Source organism: Chiloscyllium punctatum, chromosome 11, assembly GCF_047496795.1.
Source record: "Chiloscyllium punctatum isolate Juve2018m chromosome 11, sChiPun1.3, whole genome shotgun sequence".
NCBI lineage: Eukaryota > Metazoa > Chordata > Chondrichthyes > Orectolobiformes > Hemiscylliidae > Chiloscyllium > Chiloscyllium punctatum.
In genome coordinates, this window is record NC_092749.1 from 53,498,338 (window position 1) to 53,517,084 (window position 18,747).

The 18,747-nt window shown below is 36.3% G+C and overlaps 1 protein-coding gene across 5 annotated transcripts in view; it reads right to left on the bottom strand.

The window, feature by feature from the left end:
• flvcr1 (FLVCR choline and heme transporter 1) overlaps positions 1-18,747 on the bottom strand; it is a 35,266-nt gene that overhangs the window by 9,896 nt on the left and 6,623 nt on the right. For 4 of the 5 annotated variants that reach the window (XR_011961845.1, XR_011961844.1, XR_011961843.1 and 1 more), the window contains exons 2-8: positions 14,456-14,600; positions 12,660-12,797; positions 11,636-11,703; positions 10,762-10,865; positions 6,987-7,097; positions 2,620-2,725; positions 172-283 (exon numbers count right to left, since the gene is read on the bottom strand). Coding sequence is in view for 2 of the 5 variants with exons in the window: in XM_072580807.1 (XP_072436908.1) it covers positions 172-283; positions 2,620-2,725; positions 6,987-7,097; positions 10,762-10,865; positions 11,636-11,703; positions 12,660-12,797; positions 14,456-14,600 (784 nt within the window). In the remaining 3 variants the exon portion in view is untranslated. Of the gene's footprint in view, positions 1-171; positions 284-2,619; positions 2,726-4,687; positions 4,783-6,986; positions 7,098-10,761; positions 10,866-11,635; positions 11,704-12,659; positions 12,798-14,455; positions 14,601-18,747 lie in introns of those variants that run through there. The other variant, XM_072580808.1, reaches the window with a different exon arrangement.

Below are 18,747 nucleotides of genomic sequence, written 5' to 3' on the forward strand. Positions count from 1 at the left end.
TGAATAGGAAAGAACATACAAGATCTGTGGAGGGAATGGCCTTGATGGTCTGAACAGCCTCTTTCTTGTTCCACATTGCATTTTATACATTTAGCAGATTTAATGTGCTGCTTCCCTCAGGCAGAAATTTATTACACAACAATTGTCAAATAGTAAAAAGTAATTAATTACCTGTAAGAAGGATTCCCACAAAGATCCAAGAACAAAGAAAAAGATTTCCAGCTAATGTGCCATAATCAGCTTTCAACTTTCCTTGGGCCAGTGTGAACACAATTCCAAATAGCTGCAATTAAATCAAAACAAAACTCTACTAAAATAACTGTCCAAGATTCCTCTTGAAGGAATGAACTAGATTGCATACAGCTCCACAATTACTCAACAATATCTCACCAAGCGATCATTACAAGTGCACTAAATGCTGGCAAGTTACTCGACTGACATGAAAACAAATCCTCTCCTCAGGAAATCAGCCTATGTGGAATATCAGCCAGGAACTCAAACATCAAATGTAGTGCTCACAGTAATCCATAATTCAACAATATAATAAATAGTCATAACAAAAGTTGCTATCAGAAACAACACAAATATATTTAAACAGTAGGAAAGAATTCATCTGGATTAAATAGCTTCTACCAAACCCCAGGGGCCAGCAGCATGTTAGCCACGACTGGAATCATCACTTTTAATTAATTATCATTGTCAAATACTGGGCACTGAAAATGATCTATTCCAAGTGTGGAGCTTAATCAGGTTTTAAATCGGCTGATACAAAACCATAAAACCTAAAACCCAATATTTTTTCCCTTTAATCCCATTTTTCTTTATATTGGATTAACCATTTAAATCACCCATTCTATCGTATATTTCCTTCTCTGTCCCCTTCAGTCTGACAATTGATTGCACATCTATCAGATCCCAGAATTCGGGTTTATCTTGCCATGATATTTTCATCGAAAGACTTTCGTAACTTGTAAAGTATTGTCGCTGTTAAACTGGCATGGATAAATCTAGCCAATGACAGCCATCGTAAATTATGGACCTATATCGTTTAGCATGAAACATTAGTCCATTAAGTTTTTGAGGGGGAGAAGCTGGAATCAGTTGTAACATTATTACAATTCAGTAAAGGTAACTACAAAGACTTGAGGAAGAAGCTGCCAGAATTGATTGGACAGTGCAGCAGCAATGGCATGAGTTTCTGAGGGTGATTCAGGAGCCACAGCAGAAATTCATCCCAAGATAAAACAGCACACTAAAAGGAGGACGAGGCAATCATGGCTAATAAGGGAAGTCAAGGAGGGCATCAAAGCAAAAGAAGAAGCACATGATTCAGTGGAGATTAATGGGAAGCGAGAGGATTTGAAAGCCTTTAAAAACTACAGGACAACTAAAAATGCAATAAGCAGGGAGGAGATGAAAATAGTGTAAGATAGCCAGCATCATAAAAGAAAATTGCAAAAGTTTTTCAAATATATAAAAGGTAGACAGGAAAGAGTGAACACAGGACCACTAGAAAAGGAGGCTGGAGTAAGGGGGAATAAAGAAACAGCAGAGGAATAGGCATTTTTGCATCAGTCTTCATGGTGGAAAACACCAGTGGTATACTAGAACTTCAAGAGTCAAAGGCAGTGGCGAGTGCAGAGGTCATCACTTAAGGAGAAGGGGAAGCTGAAAGGGCTGAAGGTAGATAAATCCTAGACCAGATGGATGACACGACAGAGTTCTGAAGGAGTTAACAGAGGACACTGCTAGCATTGGCATCTTTTAGAAATCACTGAAGTCAGAGGGGGTTCCACAGGACTGAAAAATGGCTAATGAAACATCCCTGTTTAACAAATGCAGCAGGACCCTGACAGAAATTATAGGCTGTTTAGCCTGACCTTGGTCAGTAAGATTTTAGAGTCCATTATTAAGAATGAGATTTTGGAGTATTGGAAATAACTGGTAAAATCGGGTAGAGTCAATTCAGCTTTGTCAGGGGGAGGTTATGACTGACAATTCTATTAGAATTCTTTGAGGTGGTGATGAGCAAATTAGAGGAGAGCCAGTGGACATGATCTATCTAGAATTCCTAAAGGGCTTTGTCGAGGTGCCGCACAGGAGACTACTCAATAAGAACACTTGGTATTAGGGGCACGGTATTGGCGTGGATAGAGGATTGGCTGATTGACAGAAGGCAGAGCGCAGGGATAAAAGGGCATTTTTCAGGATTGCAGCCAGATAGATGGACATTTCTTAACTAAGGGATCACAATTTATGGAAGGCGGCAGGAGAACAGGGTTGAGAAACATATCTGCCATGATTGAATGACGAAGCAGACTCGATGAGCCGAATAACCTAATTATGCTCTTATATCTTCTGATTTTATGATCAAGACAGAGAAAAATATACTTAAATTTGCACATTTATAATTTAGGTCAGATAAATTTCTTTCATCAAGTATTACAGTCCGATCACAACACCCAGTATTTAAATAAACAAATGACGAGAGAGCATGGACGATTATATCATTCATCAGCTTCTTTATCAAATGACAAAACATATCTATCTAGCTTGACAAATATTAATAATTTAACAATCCTCCACCTACAAATCATAACTGACCATCCAATCTCTTACCTGTGCAGATGCATTGAGAAGTCCAGAAGATGTCCCCTCAGGCTCTGGGTAAGTTATTTCAACACCAAACTCAAATCCCAATGGAAGATAACCAGTCATGAAAAAACTGAAAATATAAAAACGTATTTAGTCACTTTGCATAGAAAACACAGCAAACAACCAAGTGTAAACAGCATTTTTGAATCCTTTGGTGACTGAACTTTCAAACAGTCCAGTTCTAATTTCAGCTGTGAAATGTTGAGTAAATACAAATTATTTTATTCAAGTACATAAATATTACCAAACATTTTAAAAAGATTCAGATACTTACAATAATCTAACGGCAGTGAAAATATTTATTTTGACTTCAATACTTAGCAAGTGCAAGTTTTTAACAATGAAAGAAATTTTAAGAATTAAAATGCTAGATCTGACATTGAAGTACTAAGTTACTTTCCCAGGTTATTCAAATCAACCCCCAAGTGTTGCATCTGTACTATACATAGATTGCCAGATCACTTTAGCTGTTAGAACTGTAAGTGTAATTGTTATCTACGTTCACCTAGAAACTCAAGCCCACAACAACATGTGGACTAAAGACTTTAAACAAAAGCATTTAGAAAACTTTAAAATGGGAACGTTTGCATTCATCAAACTAGAAACAAATTATTTTTATTGCAAATTCAAACTACATGTCTTGCTTTGTGTTTATGTGGTAAATATTTACTATAGTTAAACTTTTGTTGTCTGCATTAAATTGTGAACATTCTTCTAGATTGTTTGTACTGAACTTTTTTCATGCATTATCTAAGAAATATAAAAAAGTAATTTCAGATATTGTCAAAAAATATGACTGAAGATTTATCATGCAACTCAACTAAGTATTGGATGAAACACTTCTACAAATGTGCATTTGCTCAGATATACGCAAGTTCAATACTATCAAATGACAAGAAATCTCATTTTTTCCCTTCAGCAAATTTTAAAATTGAAAACTGATATTCGAACACTATACTTAAACATCCACAGAACTGAAGTACAACATGCAGCCAAATTTAATTGGTAGTTAATGAGTAAAAACGCATTAAGTAATCAGATGCACTAACCATTCTCCCTCCCAGCCCCAACAAATGTTTCCAAAGTTTCTGAAATTGTTTCCAAATTAAGTCAATGATGGGTAGGCATTAATAACTGAAATGGTACAGTCAAAACACCTTTATATTTAGGACAAAGCTATAAACAAAGGCGCTTAACTTGAACTTAATCATAAACCTAGCTAGGTAAGGATGAGGACTTAAGGATGAGGATTGAAGAATGGCACTGGAGATAACATGGGTGTAAGTGTGTGCCTTTCAACCTTATTAATGTATCAACTGTCAATCAACATTTCCTCAGTTATATTCTTAGTTAATGGCATCAGTGGAGGAGTTATTTTCTGTTTGAAATTTGGATCAGATCAATTTACCCTGGCTATCCTACACCCGTTTTAAACATTAATGTCATTAGGATTAATATCTGGATAAATAAAGATGCAACACAAGTTAGCTACACAGGTATACATCTCAAAATTACAAACTATAGAAACATCAACGCTGCTCTGCAGAGTGTTAAAAAAGCACAGTATCTGCAGCAAACCACACTGCTACAAAGCCAATTTAATTACTTGGGGAGGGGCATGCTAAATTAAAAAAGAGTAACAGATTCGACTCTGATGAAATGAAACTTTAAAATTCTAAAACCTATACTATTTGATTTACTATGGCGTTGATACTATTGAATCTATGCATATACAATTCCAACTTCTTGTGGGTACAGCAATGGCATATTAATCACAATCTGAAGTTATCAATGCCAAGAATTTTACTGTATACCTTACAAGAGTCCCCAACTTCTACTAGGAAAAGTACTGATTATTTTCTTAAACTGTAAATGTGCTAGTTATTGCACACATGAATCATGCTATGCACTACAGATTCTGCCAGAACTGTAACACAGGGGTCACAAGGTGGTTCAGGACAGTTGAACTAATAAACAAAGTGGCTTTAAAAAAAAAGTGATCTCTGACCCCCTTCGATTTTTGGGCACGTACTGAAGTGAGAGCTTCCAGTGAATCATCTTTTTCACTTGCGGGTTTATAGTCACCGAGACGACCAAACTGTGTGCTTATTCAGCTGTTGTTCACCACTATAAATTGGGCACCACATGAAGGAAAAGGTTGGAAAACTGATAGTCAGTTCATAATTCAACAGTGCAATTAACTAATTGTACATCATATGGTATTTTAGACATGTCACATTAAACATAGATTACACTAGAGTGAGTGCAAAACAAATCTATTCAATCTACATTTCACTGAATAGTCAGTAAAGTTAGTAAGTTTAGTTACTTAGCAATCAAAAAAGATAAATAAAATGACCCTGGCTAGCCACAGCAGAGGGAATAGAGATAATTAAATGAGCATTTTATTCATTTCATAAGTGAACAGAGACTGGCAAAAACACTACTATGTCTGCAACAATAACTTGTATTTTACATCTGAAGTGGAAAAGAACAAATTTTTAAACATGTTAATAAAACATCAACCACTTTAAACAAATTATTTTATTACAGTGTCCTGGAGCTTGAGCAAATACCCTTACAGCTGTCTGGAAGAGTTCAACTGCTCCAGTGCACGCAGCTTTCAATATATGTGCGCTGTGGACACAATGCTGTACATTCAGTATGCTCACCTCTGAATGAGAAGGTCTAACCTTCTCAACAGTTCAAAGCTAGGGTAGGAATTATTCCACTCAGCTTTGAGAATTATCTTTCAACCTGTATGGCATAGGTTTTCCTAACTAAAGGTGGGTGACCACCTCTTCCTAAGCTTTTGTTAATAGTGCTCTTGAACCAGCTCTTTGGAGGTGTGCAATTGGCTTCCCTCCCTTGCTCTGGGGAAGCATCTCCCCTAGACTAACTGGTTGAGATCAAGAACTCACCATACAAGGAATCGCGCGGTGAACCCATGTCCATTACTCTGTGGCGCAACATGTTAGTACACCACTGGGCCACCTACAAACATTTTAAAAAACATTATGTCCCTAACAAGTATTGAAGAACAATAAAAAGCGGATACATTGTCACAAATAAATTTGATAAAAGATTCCATTACATCTCAATGGAGGGTTCAATGGACAAGCTTATTTATTGCATTTTATTGCTTGGAGTGATCAACTTGTATATTTGAAACTAAAATCACTGACAAGCAGTTAAGAATATTCCTAAAATGTTTGTATTTTCAGCGTGAATGCATTATTATAAAAAAAAGTACATGTTTCACACAAAAAGCAAAACATTATTTGATAAGAAGCATTGGGATGCCGTGTGACTGTCAGGTACACTGTAAATTTAAGCTGTTGAGGGTCTCAATAGGAATTGTAATTAATTTTTAGTACAGACCTATAACAAACTTTGTTTATTAAAATATGCACTGATTAAGAAGGATTAGAAAAAGTTCTAATCATGATTCCAAGATTTTATTCTAATATCCCAATTAAGTGTTTTAAAGGCTTTTAGTCATGATATAACAGTGAGTAAGGAGCATGCAGAGAAAGAAGAGCAGCTGACAGTGTTGAGACTGCACTTGCTGAGACTCTGAATTAACAGTTCAAAGGCATACCGTTCCATTCTCAAAATATATTTGGACCTCTCAAAAATTATCAACTTGAACTCACAACATTTATAAGGAATGACATGGCAAATCTAATTATAATACTTATTCACAATACAAATACCATTCAGTAATCAATTAATATCAAGACAGAGACATCAGACTCCCCAATGACTCTGCAAGTCTGCTCAGTGACTAGTTTAAACAGATCAATAAGTTCCTATGTTTTGATCTTCAGTGTTAGCTAATAGAGGTATAGACAATAGGATGGAACTTACTACTGTGGTGTGGAAGGGGGCAAAAAGTAAGGCTGAGTTCCCAATTCTAACTGCTATCCAGTGTGTAGGTAACATATCAGAACAGGCAGGACTGAAATTTGATACCCACTGAAGAATACCCTGATGATGTGCAAACCTTGATACCGATTATCAGCTGGAAACTGTGCCTTAGCAAGGAGCAATTAACCAGCGAGGAACGATGGCAAGGAAAAAAAAATTAGCAAAAAGGGTTCACAAATTTTCATCTCATTGAATACTGCATTTTAAAAATTTAAACTAATCCTGCTGCAAAACTAACACCATTTAAGAATTAACTTAATCTGAATTATAAATATATTTTTAAAAATCACTCCAATAAATAACATTAATAACACTTTCAATGCAATAGCATAAAAATTACAGACAAAATAAGTTAACGGATTCCTTTATCCATTTAGTTAAAATATAAAATGGTCTCTTACCCCAAGGCTCCTGCTGTGACAAAGACTATTTGGATGTAACCAAGATTTAATGTGAAGGTGAAAACGAGCATTCCAATAAATGAGATGATGTAGACAGCAAGGGTAGTCTGCCTGCAAGTGAGAAACCAAAGAAAAGAATTACAAAAGGTAGAACTCCCATTCAACATTTATATTAATACATTAGTTCTGGACTACTAGGAAAGACATGCATATATTTAACGAATGAAGATACAGGGTTGCTAAAAACAAATTTCTAGAAGAATTCTTCTAGTGGATTTTGAAATAAGACACTGGCTCAGAATTTGCTGGAGCGTGCCCCGTTAGTTAATACATCTCCCTTGCCTCCAACTCAAAAAATTGTGTTGCAAATTGCTTAAGTTCAAGCTGATAACAGCTTAGCTGGAATCCTGGTGAATGATGGGTCCAACAGTTTATCTACTTAACAAATATGATTTAAGGACAGAAAAAGAAACAAGAATGACATAAGGAAGTAGGGTAGATTAGGCACAGCAAGAGAAATAAAGAGAGGGGAACAAAAATGAGAGCGAGAGAAAGAAAGAAAGGGGAAAGTGAGGGTTTTCTAAAAAAAATTGTGAATAAAAACTGCCTACAGGAATCAGTTTCCATTATCTCAATTATTCCTTTTCTGGGTCACAGAGATCTAGTGGCAATGCAGTATCATTAATCTAGAAGTTATAAATATCCTAACATCTTTAAATTACCATCCCCAACTTTGTGGTGAGCTTAGTTGGTGATTAAAGTGGAAATGCAGGACTTTCCTGAAACTCTATGAAGACATTTATAGCAAGCTGCGATTCTCAGCACAAGTACAGGACAATTTCAAACTAATAATGGCATGCACCTTAAAATTCACTGATTTTCCCAGCAAATTCTGGGCCACTGGTTCATGCCAAATTAGGTACATATAAGCAGACAGATTTCTATTAGGGTTGATACAATAAGTGTTTTTAAAAATTCCATACCTTCCACTGAAATGCTAAACACAACTGGCTGAAGAGTTGTTTCATATCAGAACGTTTTCACTATTGCCCACTAATTGACGTCAGTGAGTAATAGTCTTCAGTGACTGATGTTAGCAGACAATAGAACAGACACTGCTGCCCACTGTCACAAAGCACAGGCAAAAAGGGTTACAAAGTTCCCCATTTTGAAAAATAAATTTAAAGTCTAGAGATGTAATAAAAACACTGAGTTTGGGCTACTAAAACAAGTTTAACTCATTTTCGTTAAAGTGATCAAGTGTGCAATAACTTGTTCAAGTTCTGATTTAAGGTCCACATTTTACCCCTAGAGCTCTCCAGTGGAGTAAAGATGTATACAACTACAAACCAATTTGAGAGAAATATCCAGATTCCAAGCCAACATTCTTCCTTTCACAAATTATAAAGTGCAACTAATTACTCATTGCCTGTTACTAGCATAGAGGATTTGTCAAACCAGATGGGTCAAATATAATTATAGCTGTTACAATGCAGCAAGGCCTATTGAAAAGTAAATACAGATAAGAGCAATCAATAAGGTTCATGAATTGTTAAGCTTTGAGATAAAGTGTGGATGTGATGCTTCAGTTATACAGCACCTTAGAATGCATCTACAATACCAGATTTAAGTTTACGCACTAGGCACCAGGAAATGCACAGAAACAAAAACAGAAGTTGCTGGAAAAGCTCAGAACTGGAGCGCTGATGCAGGGTCACTGTACCCATAATGTTAACTTTGATTTCTCTGCACAGATGCTGCCAGACCTGCTGAGCTTTTCCAACAGCTTCTATTTTCATTTCTGATTTGCAGATCTTTCAGATTTTATTTACTAGGAAATAAACATTGTGCTTGGAGATGATAGTGCAGATTCATCCAAAGGACACCACAATTTAAATTATAAAGACATGTACCATTATGTTGATTTATATTCCATTGAGTTATATAGTTTTTTTTTGGGGGGGGGGGGGGGGGAGCGGTTTGCCAGTGGTGTTTGAAATTATATAAACTCATTTTCCACTGGTGGGAGAAATCCAAAACAATGGATCAGCTTAAAATTTAGCAAAGACTTTAAAAGGTGAGAACCTTTCCCAAACAGTGAGTAGCAAAAGCATGTAATGTTCACAAAAGAGCCTATCGATGCTGGGACTATTGAAATTTAAGTCAAATAGGAGTACAGTTTTGAAATAGGAAAATGCTGGATCAGCAGAGGAAGGAGAAAGAGATTTAACACCTGCAGTCAATTTCCCATCAACAGCTTTGCTGCTGTGTTTAAAACTTCCAGTTTGCACAGTATTCTGTTTCTAGATTAATGCATAGATTTTTGTTTGGCTTCAAAGAATATGGCCAAAGGTGACAAAATAAATCAGCCATAATCTAATAGAATAAAAGACCAGACTCTACAGAATGAATGACACATGCTATAGACCTGGATCTCATCAAAAACTGTGAACATTCATGTGAACTAGTCTACAGAAACCTGTTTCATAGATAGATGTTAGAGTACAAGCATGTATCAACATAGCAATTGAAGCAACTTGCCAAATTCGCAAGTGTACTAATGTCAGTTTTAACTGAACCTTACCACACTTCTTGATAAACAAAGCTAGCTAAATATATTTATATTTTAGAAAAGGGACTTTCAGATAACCTATTATTAATTAGAAATGCAATTAATAGCTAATTACTTATTTTGTAGATTATAGCAGACTAGGATTTTGGAGTTGGCCACAAATATTCAGATTGCTACAAGACAATATTAAGCTTTTGAACAAGAGATATAAAGGTCATTAGTCAAGCACATCATCATCAAGGATTTAACACAAATTCTAAACATATCATGCTATTTTCTTGCATTCCTAGAACCTTTTACATTTGGATGTCAGTTGAGTCTTTGTTTACTATTGTCATGGTGTTATTTTCATATTCTAGTTAAGCAATCCCTTCGGAATATGCTGCACAACAATTGGATAACTGAGAAATTGGTTCTTGAAATTCAGAAAATTCAGTTCAAAACAGCAAGCTGTTCAGTTGCCTATTCTGCAGAAAATTGACATTGAAATGTTGTTATGCGGATATCTAAATCACCCAGATGATGTCTTGGAGAACTATGACTCTATAGATTTCTAACCATAAAGTTTGGATGGTAAACTTTTTCATCTATTACTACTAAAGTAGTGAAGAGTGTAGAGAAGAGAAAGAGACAAAGAAGAAAGAAACACACTACAGAGAAATAGATTTACATTCTAAAATATATACATATATTACCACAAAGAGAAATTAAAACAGCATGTTATTTTCATGAAATGTTTATGTATTATAATTATTGAAATCACAGCATGAAACCTAATATTTTAAGGCTTCAGATACAGATCGAAAACATTTGGGTAGCATGCCTCAACATAGTTGGCTTAGCAAGAACTTTAGGTGCTGGCACTAAACATCACTATTTACAGAATAGAGCTCTCCGCAGACCTCATGGTATAATACCTTTTTCTTCACTATGCTCAAGCAAACTACGTCTAGATTGGTACAAGTCAGTCAAGTCAAGCCTGAAAAGTATGACTTAAAAATCAAAAATTTACATGAATAGGTTATGGTGTTATTAGATTTAGTCTGATTTCTAGAATCATCATATTCAATGTTTAAGTTGTCCTACAGCAAGCAAATGGAAAGAGTACCAGTAAGAGTCATAAAATCAACAAGTCAGGACAAACTTGGATTCTTCGCACACTTACACAGACTGCAGTTAAGTGCCGAAAATGGTTATACTCACTTGTATGTCTTTGTACGGTCCACCCAGAAACCAGAGATGATGGAACCTACCATCCCTGATACCACTAAAGTTAGTCCAATTCTGCCAGCATTTAATTCTTCACCCTTGCAACAAAAACAAAATTCAAATTGACATACAAAATGTTTTCCTCCTATCTAACAGGATGCTAACAAACATCCCACGGTGCTCTGCTAGCAATTATCAGGCATAAAATCAGAAAGAATCCAATATGAAATCAGTTAATTTTCACTTTCCTTCATAAAGTATTCTTACACCTGCGAAAACATGCAATATAGATGGGAGCAAAATGATACTATACGCAAGACAAATATAAATTAGCTTGTGTTAAAATAAAGTGAACGGATGCAAAATAATATTAATGTGGAACTTCAAATCACAAGGAATCAATGGGGACCCAAAGTAAATCAGCACTAATTTGTTTTACAAAAGAGTCAATTAACAGAAAGAGTGCAAGATCAGAAGGCAACTATGTTACAATTAAGTAACTACTTGCAAAATTTTATCAATGGATTCCATTGTCAGCAAGGGCAAAAAAAAGCTATGCATGATTGGAAACAACTGAGTTTATATGTTATTCAGTTAGTCATCACCTTGATAACTTTATACAGATGCATTTTTAGAATAAAAAGTATTAAATACCAATCTAATTAAAATCATTTTAAACCCCTCCACAAATACATCTGTTATAAAGATAAAGGTAATATTACGGTAAGGAAAGCAACCATTTTGGTCAAGTAACCATGCATTTTACTGGTGAAAACAGCTCATATTTCACAAGAAAAACTTTTGTTAGGGTGATTGGAGATTGAAACTTCATATGAAATTTCACTTAGTTTGAAGATTACCAACTTACCTCATAGTAAGTAATGATCATCTGATTTAATAGCGTTCCTACAGAATAATAGGAGCCTGTCAGAATACCTAAAAGAGATAAAATAAATGTAATAGCTCAGCTACAGTAATAAATCTCTTAAAACAAACAATATTATTCCAAGCTTTATTCGACTGTAGATCCGCCTTGCCTGTTTATATTCTCAAGCTGGAGCTGAAACCTACGAGTCTTAGGTTAATCCGACACTTATCATATCCAACTAATGCAGAGTGATAGTCAATAAATGTTGAATTAAAGAGTCAAAACTGTAGAGTACAAGTCCTAAACTATGAATAACTTCAAATTTTCCACAAGTATGCCATTAACTAACCCATTCCAACAACACGTTTCATAAACTGTCTTTGAAGTGAATAAGGCAACATCAGTGCAAAACCTAATCTAAACACCCTAAGCTTCAACTTCTGCTTGCCATTGAGGTGACTCTGTAAAGCGATTCACTGGCATGAGCCTTCCAATGTTATGTTGTAAAAGATTTCAATTTCAGAGGACTGAGAACACCCTCAGACATTCTACTCTAGAGTAACCATTTACAGGAAACCAGAGTGGAGGACTGATTTGAAGGGAAATAGGTTCACCCTGATTCAAAGATTTCAAACAAATCCAAGAACAGTTGAATTGAATTCTGTTCTATGTATGAGATGGAATATATTTGCCCAAACTAATCACCTGCTGATGAATTAAGCAGTCAAAGAAAAATTAATCTGTTAATCAGGAATATTTTGATAGATGCTCATGGTTGCACCATAGTACTTCAGTAGTTTTTATGCCAATGAATTTTTAATTTGCATAGAAAGCTCTTGTCAATATATGATCACCAGACCCAGACCTGTAAACCTAGAGAAAATGTTGAACACTCAGTCCAACAGCTATGAAGAACATTCAACAAACTAAAGCTCAAGTACTAAACAACGAGAGTGAAAAGAAATAAATTTAATACAAAGTATCTCAAAACTAAAATTCAAATTGGAATTATTGAATTACTCACCATAACTTAGCAGTAGTAGCACAAATGGAACATTCTTGAACAAGTTTATAATTGATTGTTTATAAGAATACTCATCAGGAGTGTCCAAAAGCACAGCCTGTGACTGACTTGGAGGAAGTGGAGGTTTTTCCTTGAATACTATTTAGAAGAAAAAATATCAAGTGTAAGCATTGAAGGGCAAACTTCAGCCTTCCAAACCAAAAGCTAAACCAAGAATTGTGTACAACTTCATTTTACAGCATTACAAGAATCCAAGATATAAGGGAAGATGGAGAGAAAAAGTAAATACTGTGACAAAAATCAGGAAGAAAGTTTAAATAAAAAAATTGGCAGTCACTAGGGGTAATAAAACCCCATCCTAATTCTAGAATGTCAAACTTCTAGCTTCTTGCAGCACAGCACTGATATGTATTTTCTTTAAAAACTTCCATCAACGCAAGACATTTTCAACTTCTACTCCAATCTTAAGATTCCACCCGTTGCATGGGGAGAAGGGGGAAAGAGACAGAAAAGGTTCGGGTAGAGACCAGACATAGATAACCTAAACCAGAAATGACTTAAAAATTAAGGTTTACTAAATAATTTAGCCTCATTGGAAAAGTTAAACATACCATGTATGCAGGCTAGGGTATGGGCACCTGTTTCTAAGTTACTTTCTGCATACTATGGAGCCTTTCCAATTTTTTTTTCTAACTAATTGTTTGGACTTCTCATTACAAAATCAGGTACATATATTTTCGTACTACTGGGCAGAGAATAAACTTGCCCAACATAGGATCCAAACCCAATTTAACAGTCCAGGATCACAAAGTTAACAATGATACCAGTTCAAATTAAAATCCTGATTAAAAGGATTAATATCCATGTTTTCTCAAGTATTTTTATTCAAGCTAAAGGGGATTGGATAACTACTAACAAGTGAAACACAGACCTATCAGCAAAGTGTACTTAAGTAAAATTACTCACAGTTTCTTCAGATCTGACATAGACATGATGGGCCAAATGGCCTCTTTTCATCTTCGGTGACTATATTCAATAGCTAAAGAATCTTTTAATCCTCATGTTTAATGTACATGATAGAAAGCCAACAAAAGGCATGAATTAGGAAAGTGGATGCATTTATTAGCTACTTGGTAATCAGTTGAACTAGGATTTACATGGTTCCCAAACGAGAGTACAGAGTCAAGAGCACAAACACAATGCGAGCGTGCCATGGTACATAAAGCTCATTTCAGACCAATTTTGACTGGGCAACAATTTTTCATTTTAAATTCCCTGTGCTTTGGAAAGTGGACATTTGTTCCTTAAGTGACCTGAACTAAATTAGCTATGCTATGCACTAACTTACCCATTTAAAGATGTATGATAGAGCTTAAATTCACTGATGAATTCAGTAATTTGATGCAGCCAAAATGACCGTAAAACATTTCGTATCACTGCAGAAGCAAAGTGTTATGTTCTGCAGGTCTGATGTCACAACCACAGCAGCTTTGAAAATTTACCAAATGCTGTCCGAACTGACCAATTACCATGGTTAACTTGTATGTTGCCAAGTCAAGTTTGCTGAATTAAGGTTTGTTAAGGAATTGCATGATTTTAGAGTGTTATGCCAAGTAAAGTCTATTAACTAATGCAGTTAGGTGCTGACTCTAATGTTTGTTTTAAAGTGTGAAAAAATTAGTGTTTCTACCCTCTGGTCCATCTTATTTGTATGCAAAATCCTGTGGATGCATGAGTTCACATACCAGCCATGAATACAATCAGAACTCACATTTCTTCAAACAAAATAAACTTACCTGCTACAACCATGAAGAAGAGCACTGTGGCTACTGCTGCTGTTCCATAGAACAATATACTTATATTTCTTGCCATTAGGTTAAGATCGTCTTTAGTATTAGGCACCAAAATTGGAGGTAAAAGAAATCCAAAAGCCACACCCAACTGTGAAATAAAGAAACAATTCAAATATGAAAACATGACATTTGTTGTATTGAAATAATTGCAATTTATATTAAGTAGGGATAATCATTCAACAGCCTGGGTAGTATTTCAAAGCTCAAAACTCTTTTGTTTTATGTACAAACATAAGACTTGGGAGCAGGAATATGCCAGTCAGTCCCTGCAGCCTGCACCACCATTTAATGAGATGACATTTGATCCAATTGTGGGTTCAAAATATACATTCTCACCTACCCTATAAATCTTCACTTCCTAACTGGAAATGCTTGCCTCTCAAAGATTGAGCAAATGAGAATGTTCTGAATTGGAGTTTGGCAAATTAAGATTAAGGTGCATACATTGCTATGGAGCTCCCTCTGCACTTGAACCCAGATAACCTATAGTCTAGATGCAAATTAATTACAGAGCTTTAAAAGATGAGGGAGTTTTGGTCACGAAGGGGCTACCTGCACAACACTTATTTTTCCTTGTTGATAAAATGTGGAGCTGGAAACGCACAGCAAGTCAGGCAGCATTGGAGCAAGAACATAGACGTTTCGGGTTGGTACCCTTTATCAGGATGTGGGGTGGGGCGCTGAGAAATAAAGAGAGGGAGGGGGTGGGGCAGTAATTGGTGGATGCAGGTAGGGGATTATGGTGATTGGTCAGTGGGAAGCGTGGAGCGGATAGATGAGGAAGATGGACAGGTTAGGTCCAGTCAAGGAAGTGGGGAGGAGAGGGAAGGCTGGACATGGTATGAGGTTAGGAGTGGGGAGATTTTGAAGCTGGTGAATTTTATGTTAAGACCATTAAGCTGTAAGCTCTCAAGGCGGAATATATTTCCATCTATAGAATGTACCTTGCACTCTAACAAATACATTCCATTGGGATGGTGGGAGATATTGCAACATCAGGAGATTTATCATAGCCTGGCTTTGAATTACTAAGCTTCACGTGAAAACAAAATCATTGACCGACAGGACACCAATTATAAATGCACATAAACAATAACACAGCCCAAGATCTATTTGAAGTATAGCTTTGCTAAACCTATGGCCTTTGATTTATTGGTATTCCACCTGCCCCCAAGCATCCTTTCAAAACATGTCTAATCAGTGAGGCCAGAGCTAATATTCAATATTATTCCATATTCGGTCATTTCCTTAGTGGTCATTACCCCAACCAAAAGTGAATCTCCCACGTTCTCCAAGTAGCTTAAATTATTAGCAACCTTTTGCATTACTATTACAATTGAAAATTGAAATAATGGATAACACCACAAGTGCCACTACTCTACAGTGAAACATTTCAAAAGGCTACCACATGAGCAAGACACAAAAGGAAACTGTGGTACAGACAAATTTGGAAATTAAAAGTGAAAGATAATGCGCAAATATATAAAATAATTGAGCACTGATTGAGGCACTTCATCTCCTTTCATTGCCATATGTGCCAAAGACAGAAAGATATCATGGTTCTCCAGATCAAAGTACAGTAGCCATATTCCTGAACTGATGAAAACTGCAAGGATATCAGCACTGACCCCTTTATCAAATTGTTCTCAGTTGAGCTTCCCATTGCCAATTACCTTAAAGGTCTACTGAATAACATCTGCTTTAGCAGGATACCAGAGGACAATTGGTACTTATGGATTAACTCAGTTACTATTAAACAACTTCAGAACTAGCCTACAAACACCTAGCTGCATATCTGCTTTGTGGGATATGATGTTTGTCAGAGGTTAGTATTTAATGGCAACCTCTAAATGCCCCCAAGAAGGAGGACAGAAAGTTATGAAGTCCCTTTGGTGAAGTACGTTATATATAGAGTAGAATTCAAAATAGAGGCAATTTACCTTCAAATGCCCTAAAAAGCAGGGAAAAATTAGATTAGGAAAACTTCTGGAAGCAGAAATCTATTGAGATTTCTGCTGCTAAAACAGAAACAGTATAACAACTGAAAGAGTTAGTGATTAGAGCAGCAGTGGGCAAGTCTACGAAGGCACTTGAGCCTGGGCACAAAGTTCCCACATCTGAGTAGATTGTGACAGTGGCTGGGTAAAGGACCATATTAACATTAAAAGTAATCTTCCAATATCCTAAGGAAGGAAAGATATAGATTGCCAAAATTCCAATGATTAGAGGATATGCATGTCACATTTTTGTCTGTCATTAACAGTGAGATCACCTCTCTCAACTACAGATCAACAAAGCCCATAGGCTCATTATTCATTTTTGGGAGAAGGGGAAATGCACATCTGGCAGCAACATTGGCACATTGCTCCTAGGTTGCAATTTACTTTCTAAAATGTACTATCACCCTCTTTTCACATCTATGTTCATTTTATCTTCACCCGAGCAAGTTGATCTTTTATTCTCAGTTCGGGTACGAGAAAAGGGAGTTATTATTTTACTTTGCTGGGGAAAAAAATTCTTCTGGAACATTTGGGGAGGCAATGCCCATTGAGTGAATTTAACTTGATTGTTTGTTCTTTAAGGTTTAATTGGAGCCTCATTTTATAAACAAAAATATATTTTAATTGGCTACATTTATTGTTTCCCAGTGTTACAAATTCTAACAACTGTGTTTTGATCCCTTGCATGTCAATCCCAAAACAGAGAGTAAACAAAGTTGGACTTTTTCTTTTAGAAAAGTGCATTGACCAGGTTGCACGATTGTAAATGGGTTTAAAAAACCTCTAGAATGAAGTACAGGCCATTTATAATGAGAAACTATTAATTTATACATACACAGGTATAATAATCTATACATATACAAATATACATTCTAATTGAAGCACAACTGCCAGCAATAACAGGCCAGAGCTACTTGATGTGTTTTGAATGTGTTAAGATTGCAGATTCCCCACACAAATTGATATGAGGGTGCACTAATAAAACTTAGATAATTTGAGTTTATGGATGTGCAGTTAAAAGGATATCTGACCTGAATGACATTGAGTAAATTAACTGGCTTAGGATTTCCAGGAGATATTTGAAGAGATACACTAAGGTACTTGCAGAAAACATGTTTATAGTGTACAGAGTAAGGTAGTGGTATGAACAGATCATTTACTGTCCAAGAAGGATGAGCATAGGCACAAACTGTTCATTTTCTGGTTGACAAAACATTACAAGTGATGTGTTTCAATGATCAGGGTCACAGTCTTAACTTCAGAATTTTATACAAGTTGGATGACGGAACCAAAAGGTTCACCACAGTGTGGAAACTGGCCCTTCGACCCTCCAAAGAGCAACCCACCCTGACCCATTCCCCTACGGGCAATTTAGCATGGCCAATTCACCTAACCTGCACACCTTTGGACTGTGGGAGGAAACCGGAGCACACGGACGAAACCCACGCAGACATGGGGAGAATGTGCAAACTCCACAGACAGTTGCTGAGGCGGGAATTGAACCCGGGTCGCTGGCACTGTGAGGCAGCAGTGCTAACCACTCAGCCACCATGCCACATGTCAGCTAAATTTGCTGGACGACAAAGATAGGTCAGAAAATATGTTGGGGAAAAGATGACAACAAAGTAGAGATCTAGCAACTTTGAGTTATAAAACAGGAAAATCTGCAAGTGTTCATTTTGATAGGAAGAATAAAAAAGTAACATATTATCTCAACCGCAAGAGATTGCAGAGCTCCAAAAGAGAGGGATCTGGATTTGTAGTACAAGATTTGCAGAAATGTATTATGCAGGTACAGCAAGTCATTAGGAACGAAAATAGAATGTTCACATTGTGAGAATTGAATCCAAAAGTAGGAGGTTGTACCTCAAGTTATATAAGGCAGTGGCTAGACCACATCTGGGGTACTGATGTAAATGCACTGGAAGCAGTTCAAAGGTTCAGAGGATTACTTCTCTTTCAGCAGAACCTAGACTAGGGGTCACTCTTTAGTATGCAGTCTTGTACTTCAGAAACGCATTTCAATAATAAAATATGCAGTGTGCCTGGTTCCACTCATGTCACGATCTTCTCAGATCCTCACAAACCACATTTGGCCTCCTGACTTGATGGCGATGGAAGACTAGGAGATATATTTGGCTGCAATTATAAATTGTGAAAGAATTTTTCTGCCGATTGTCCTCAATCTCAGGGATGTCCAGCTTCAAGCAGCTGCATTCTGTACTTTCCCCCACT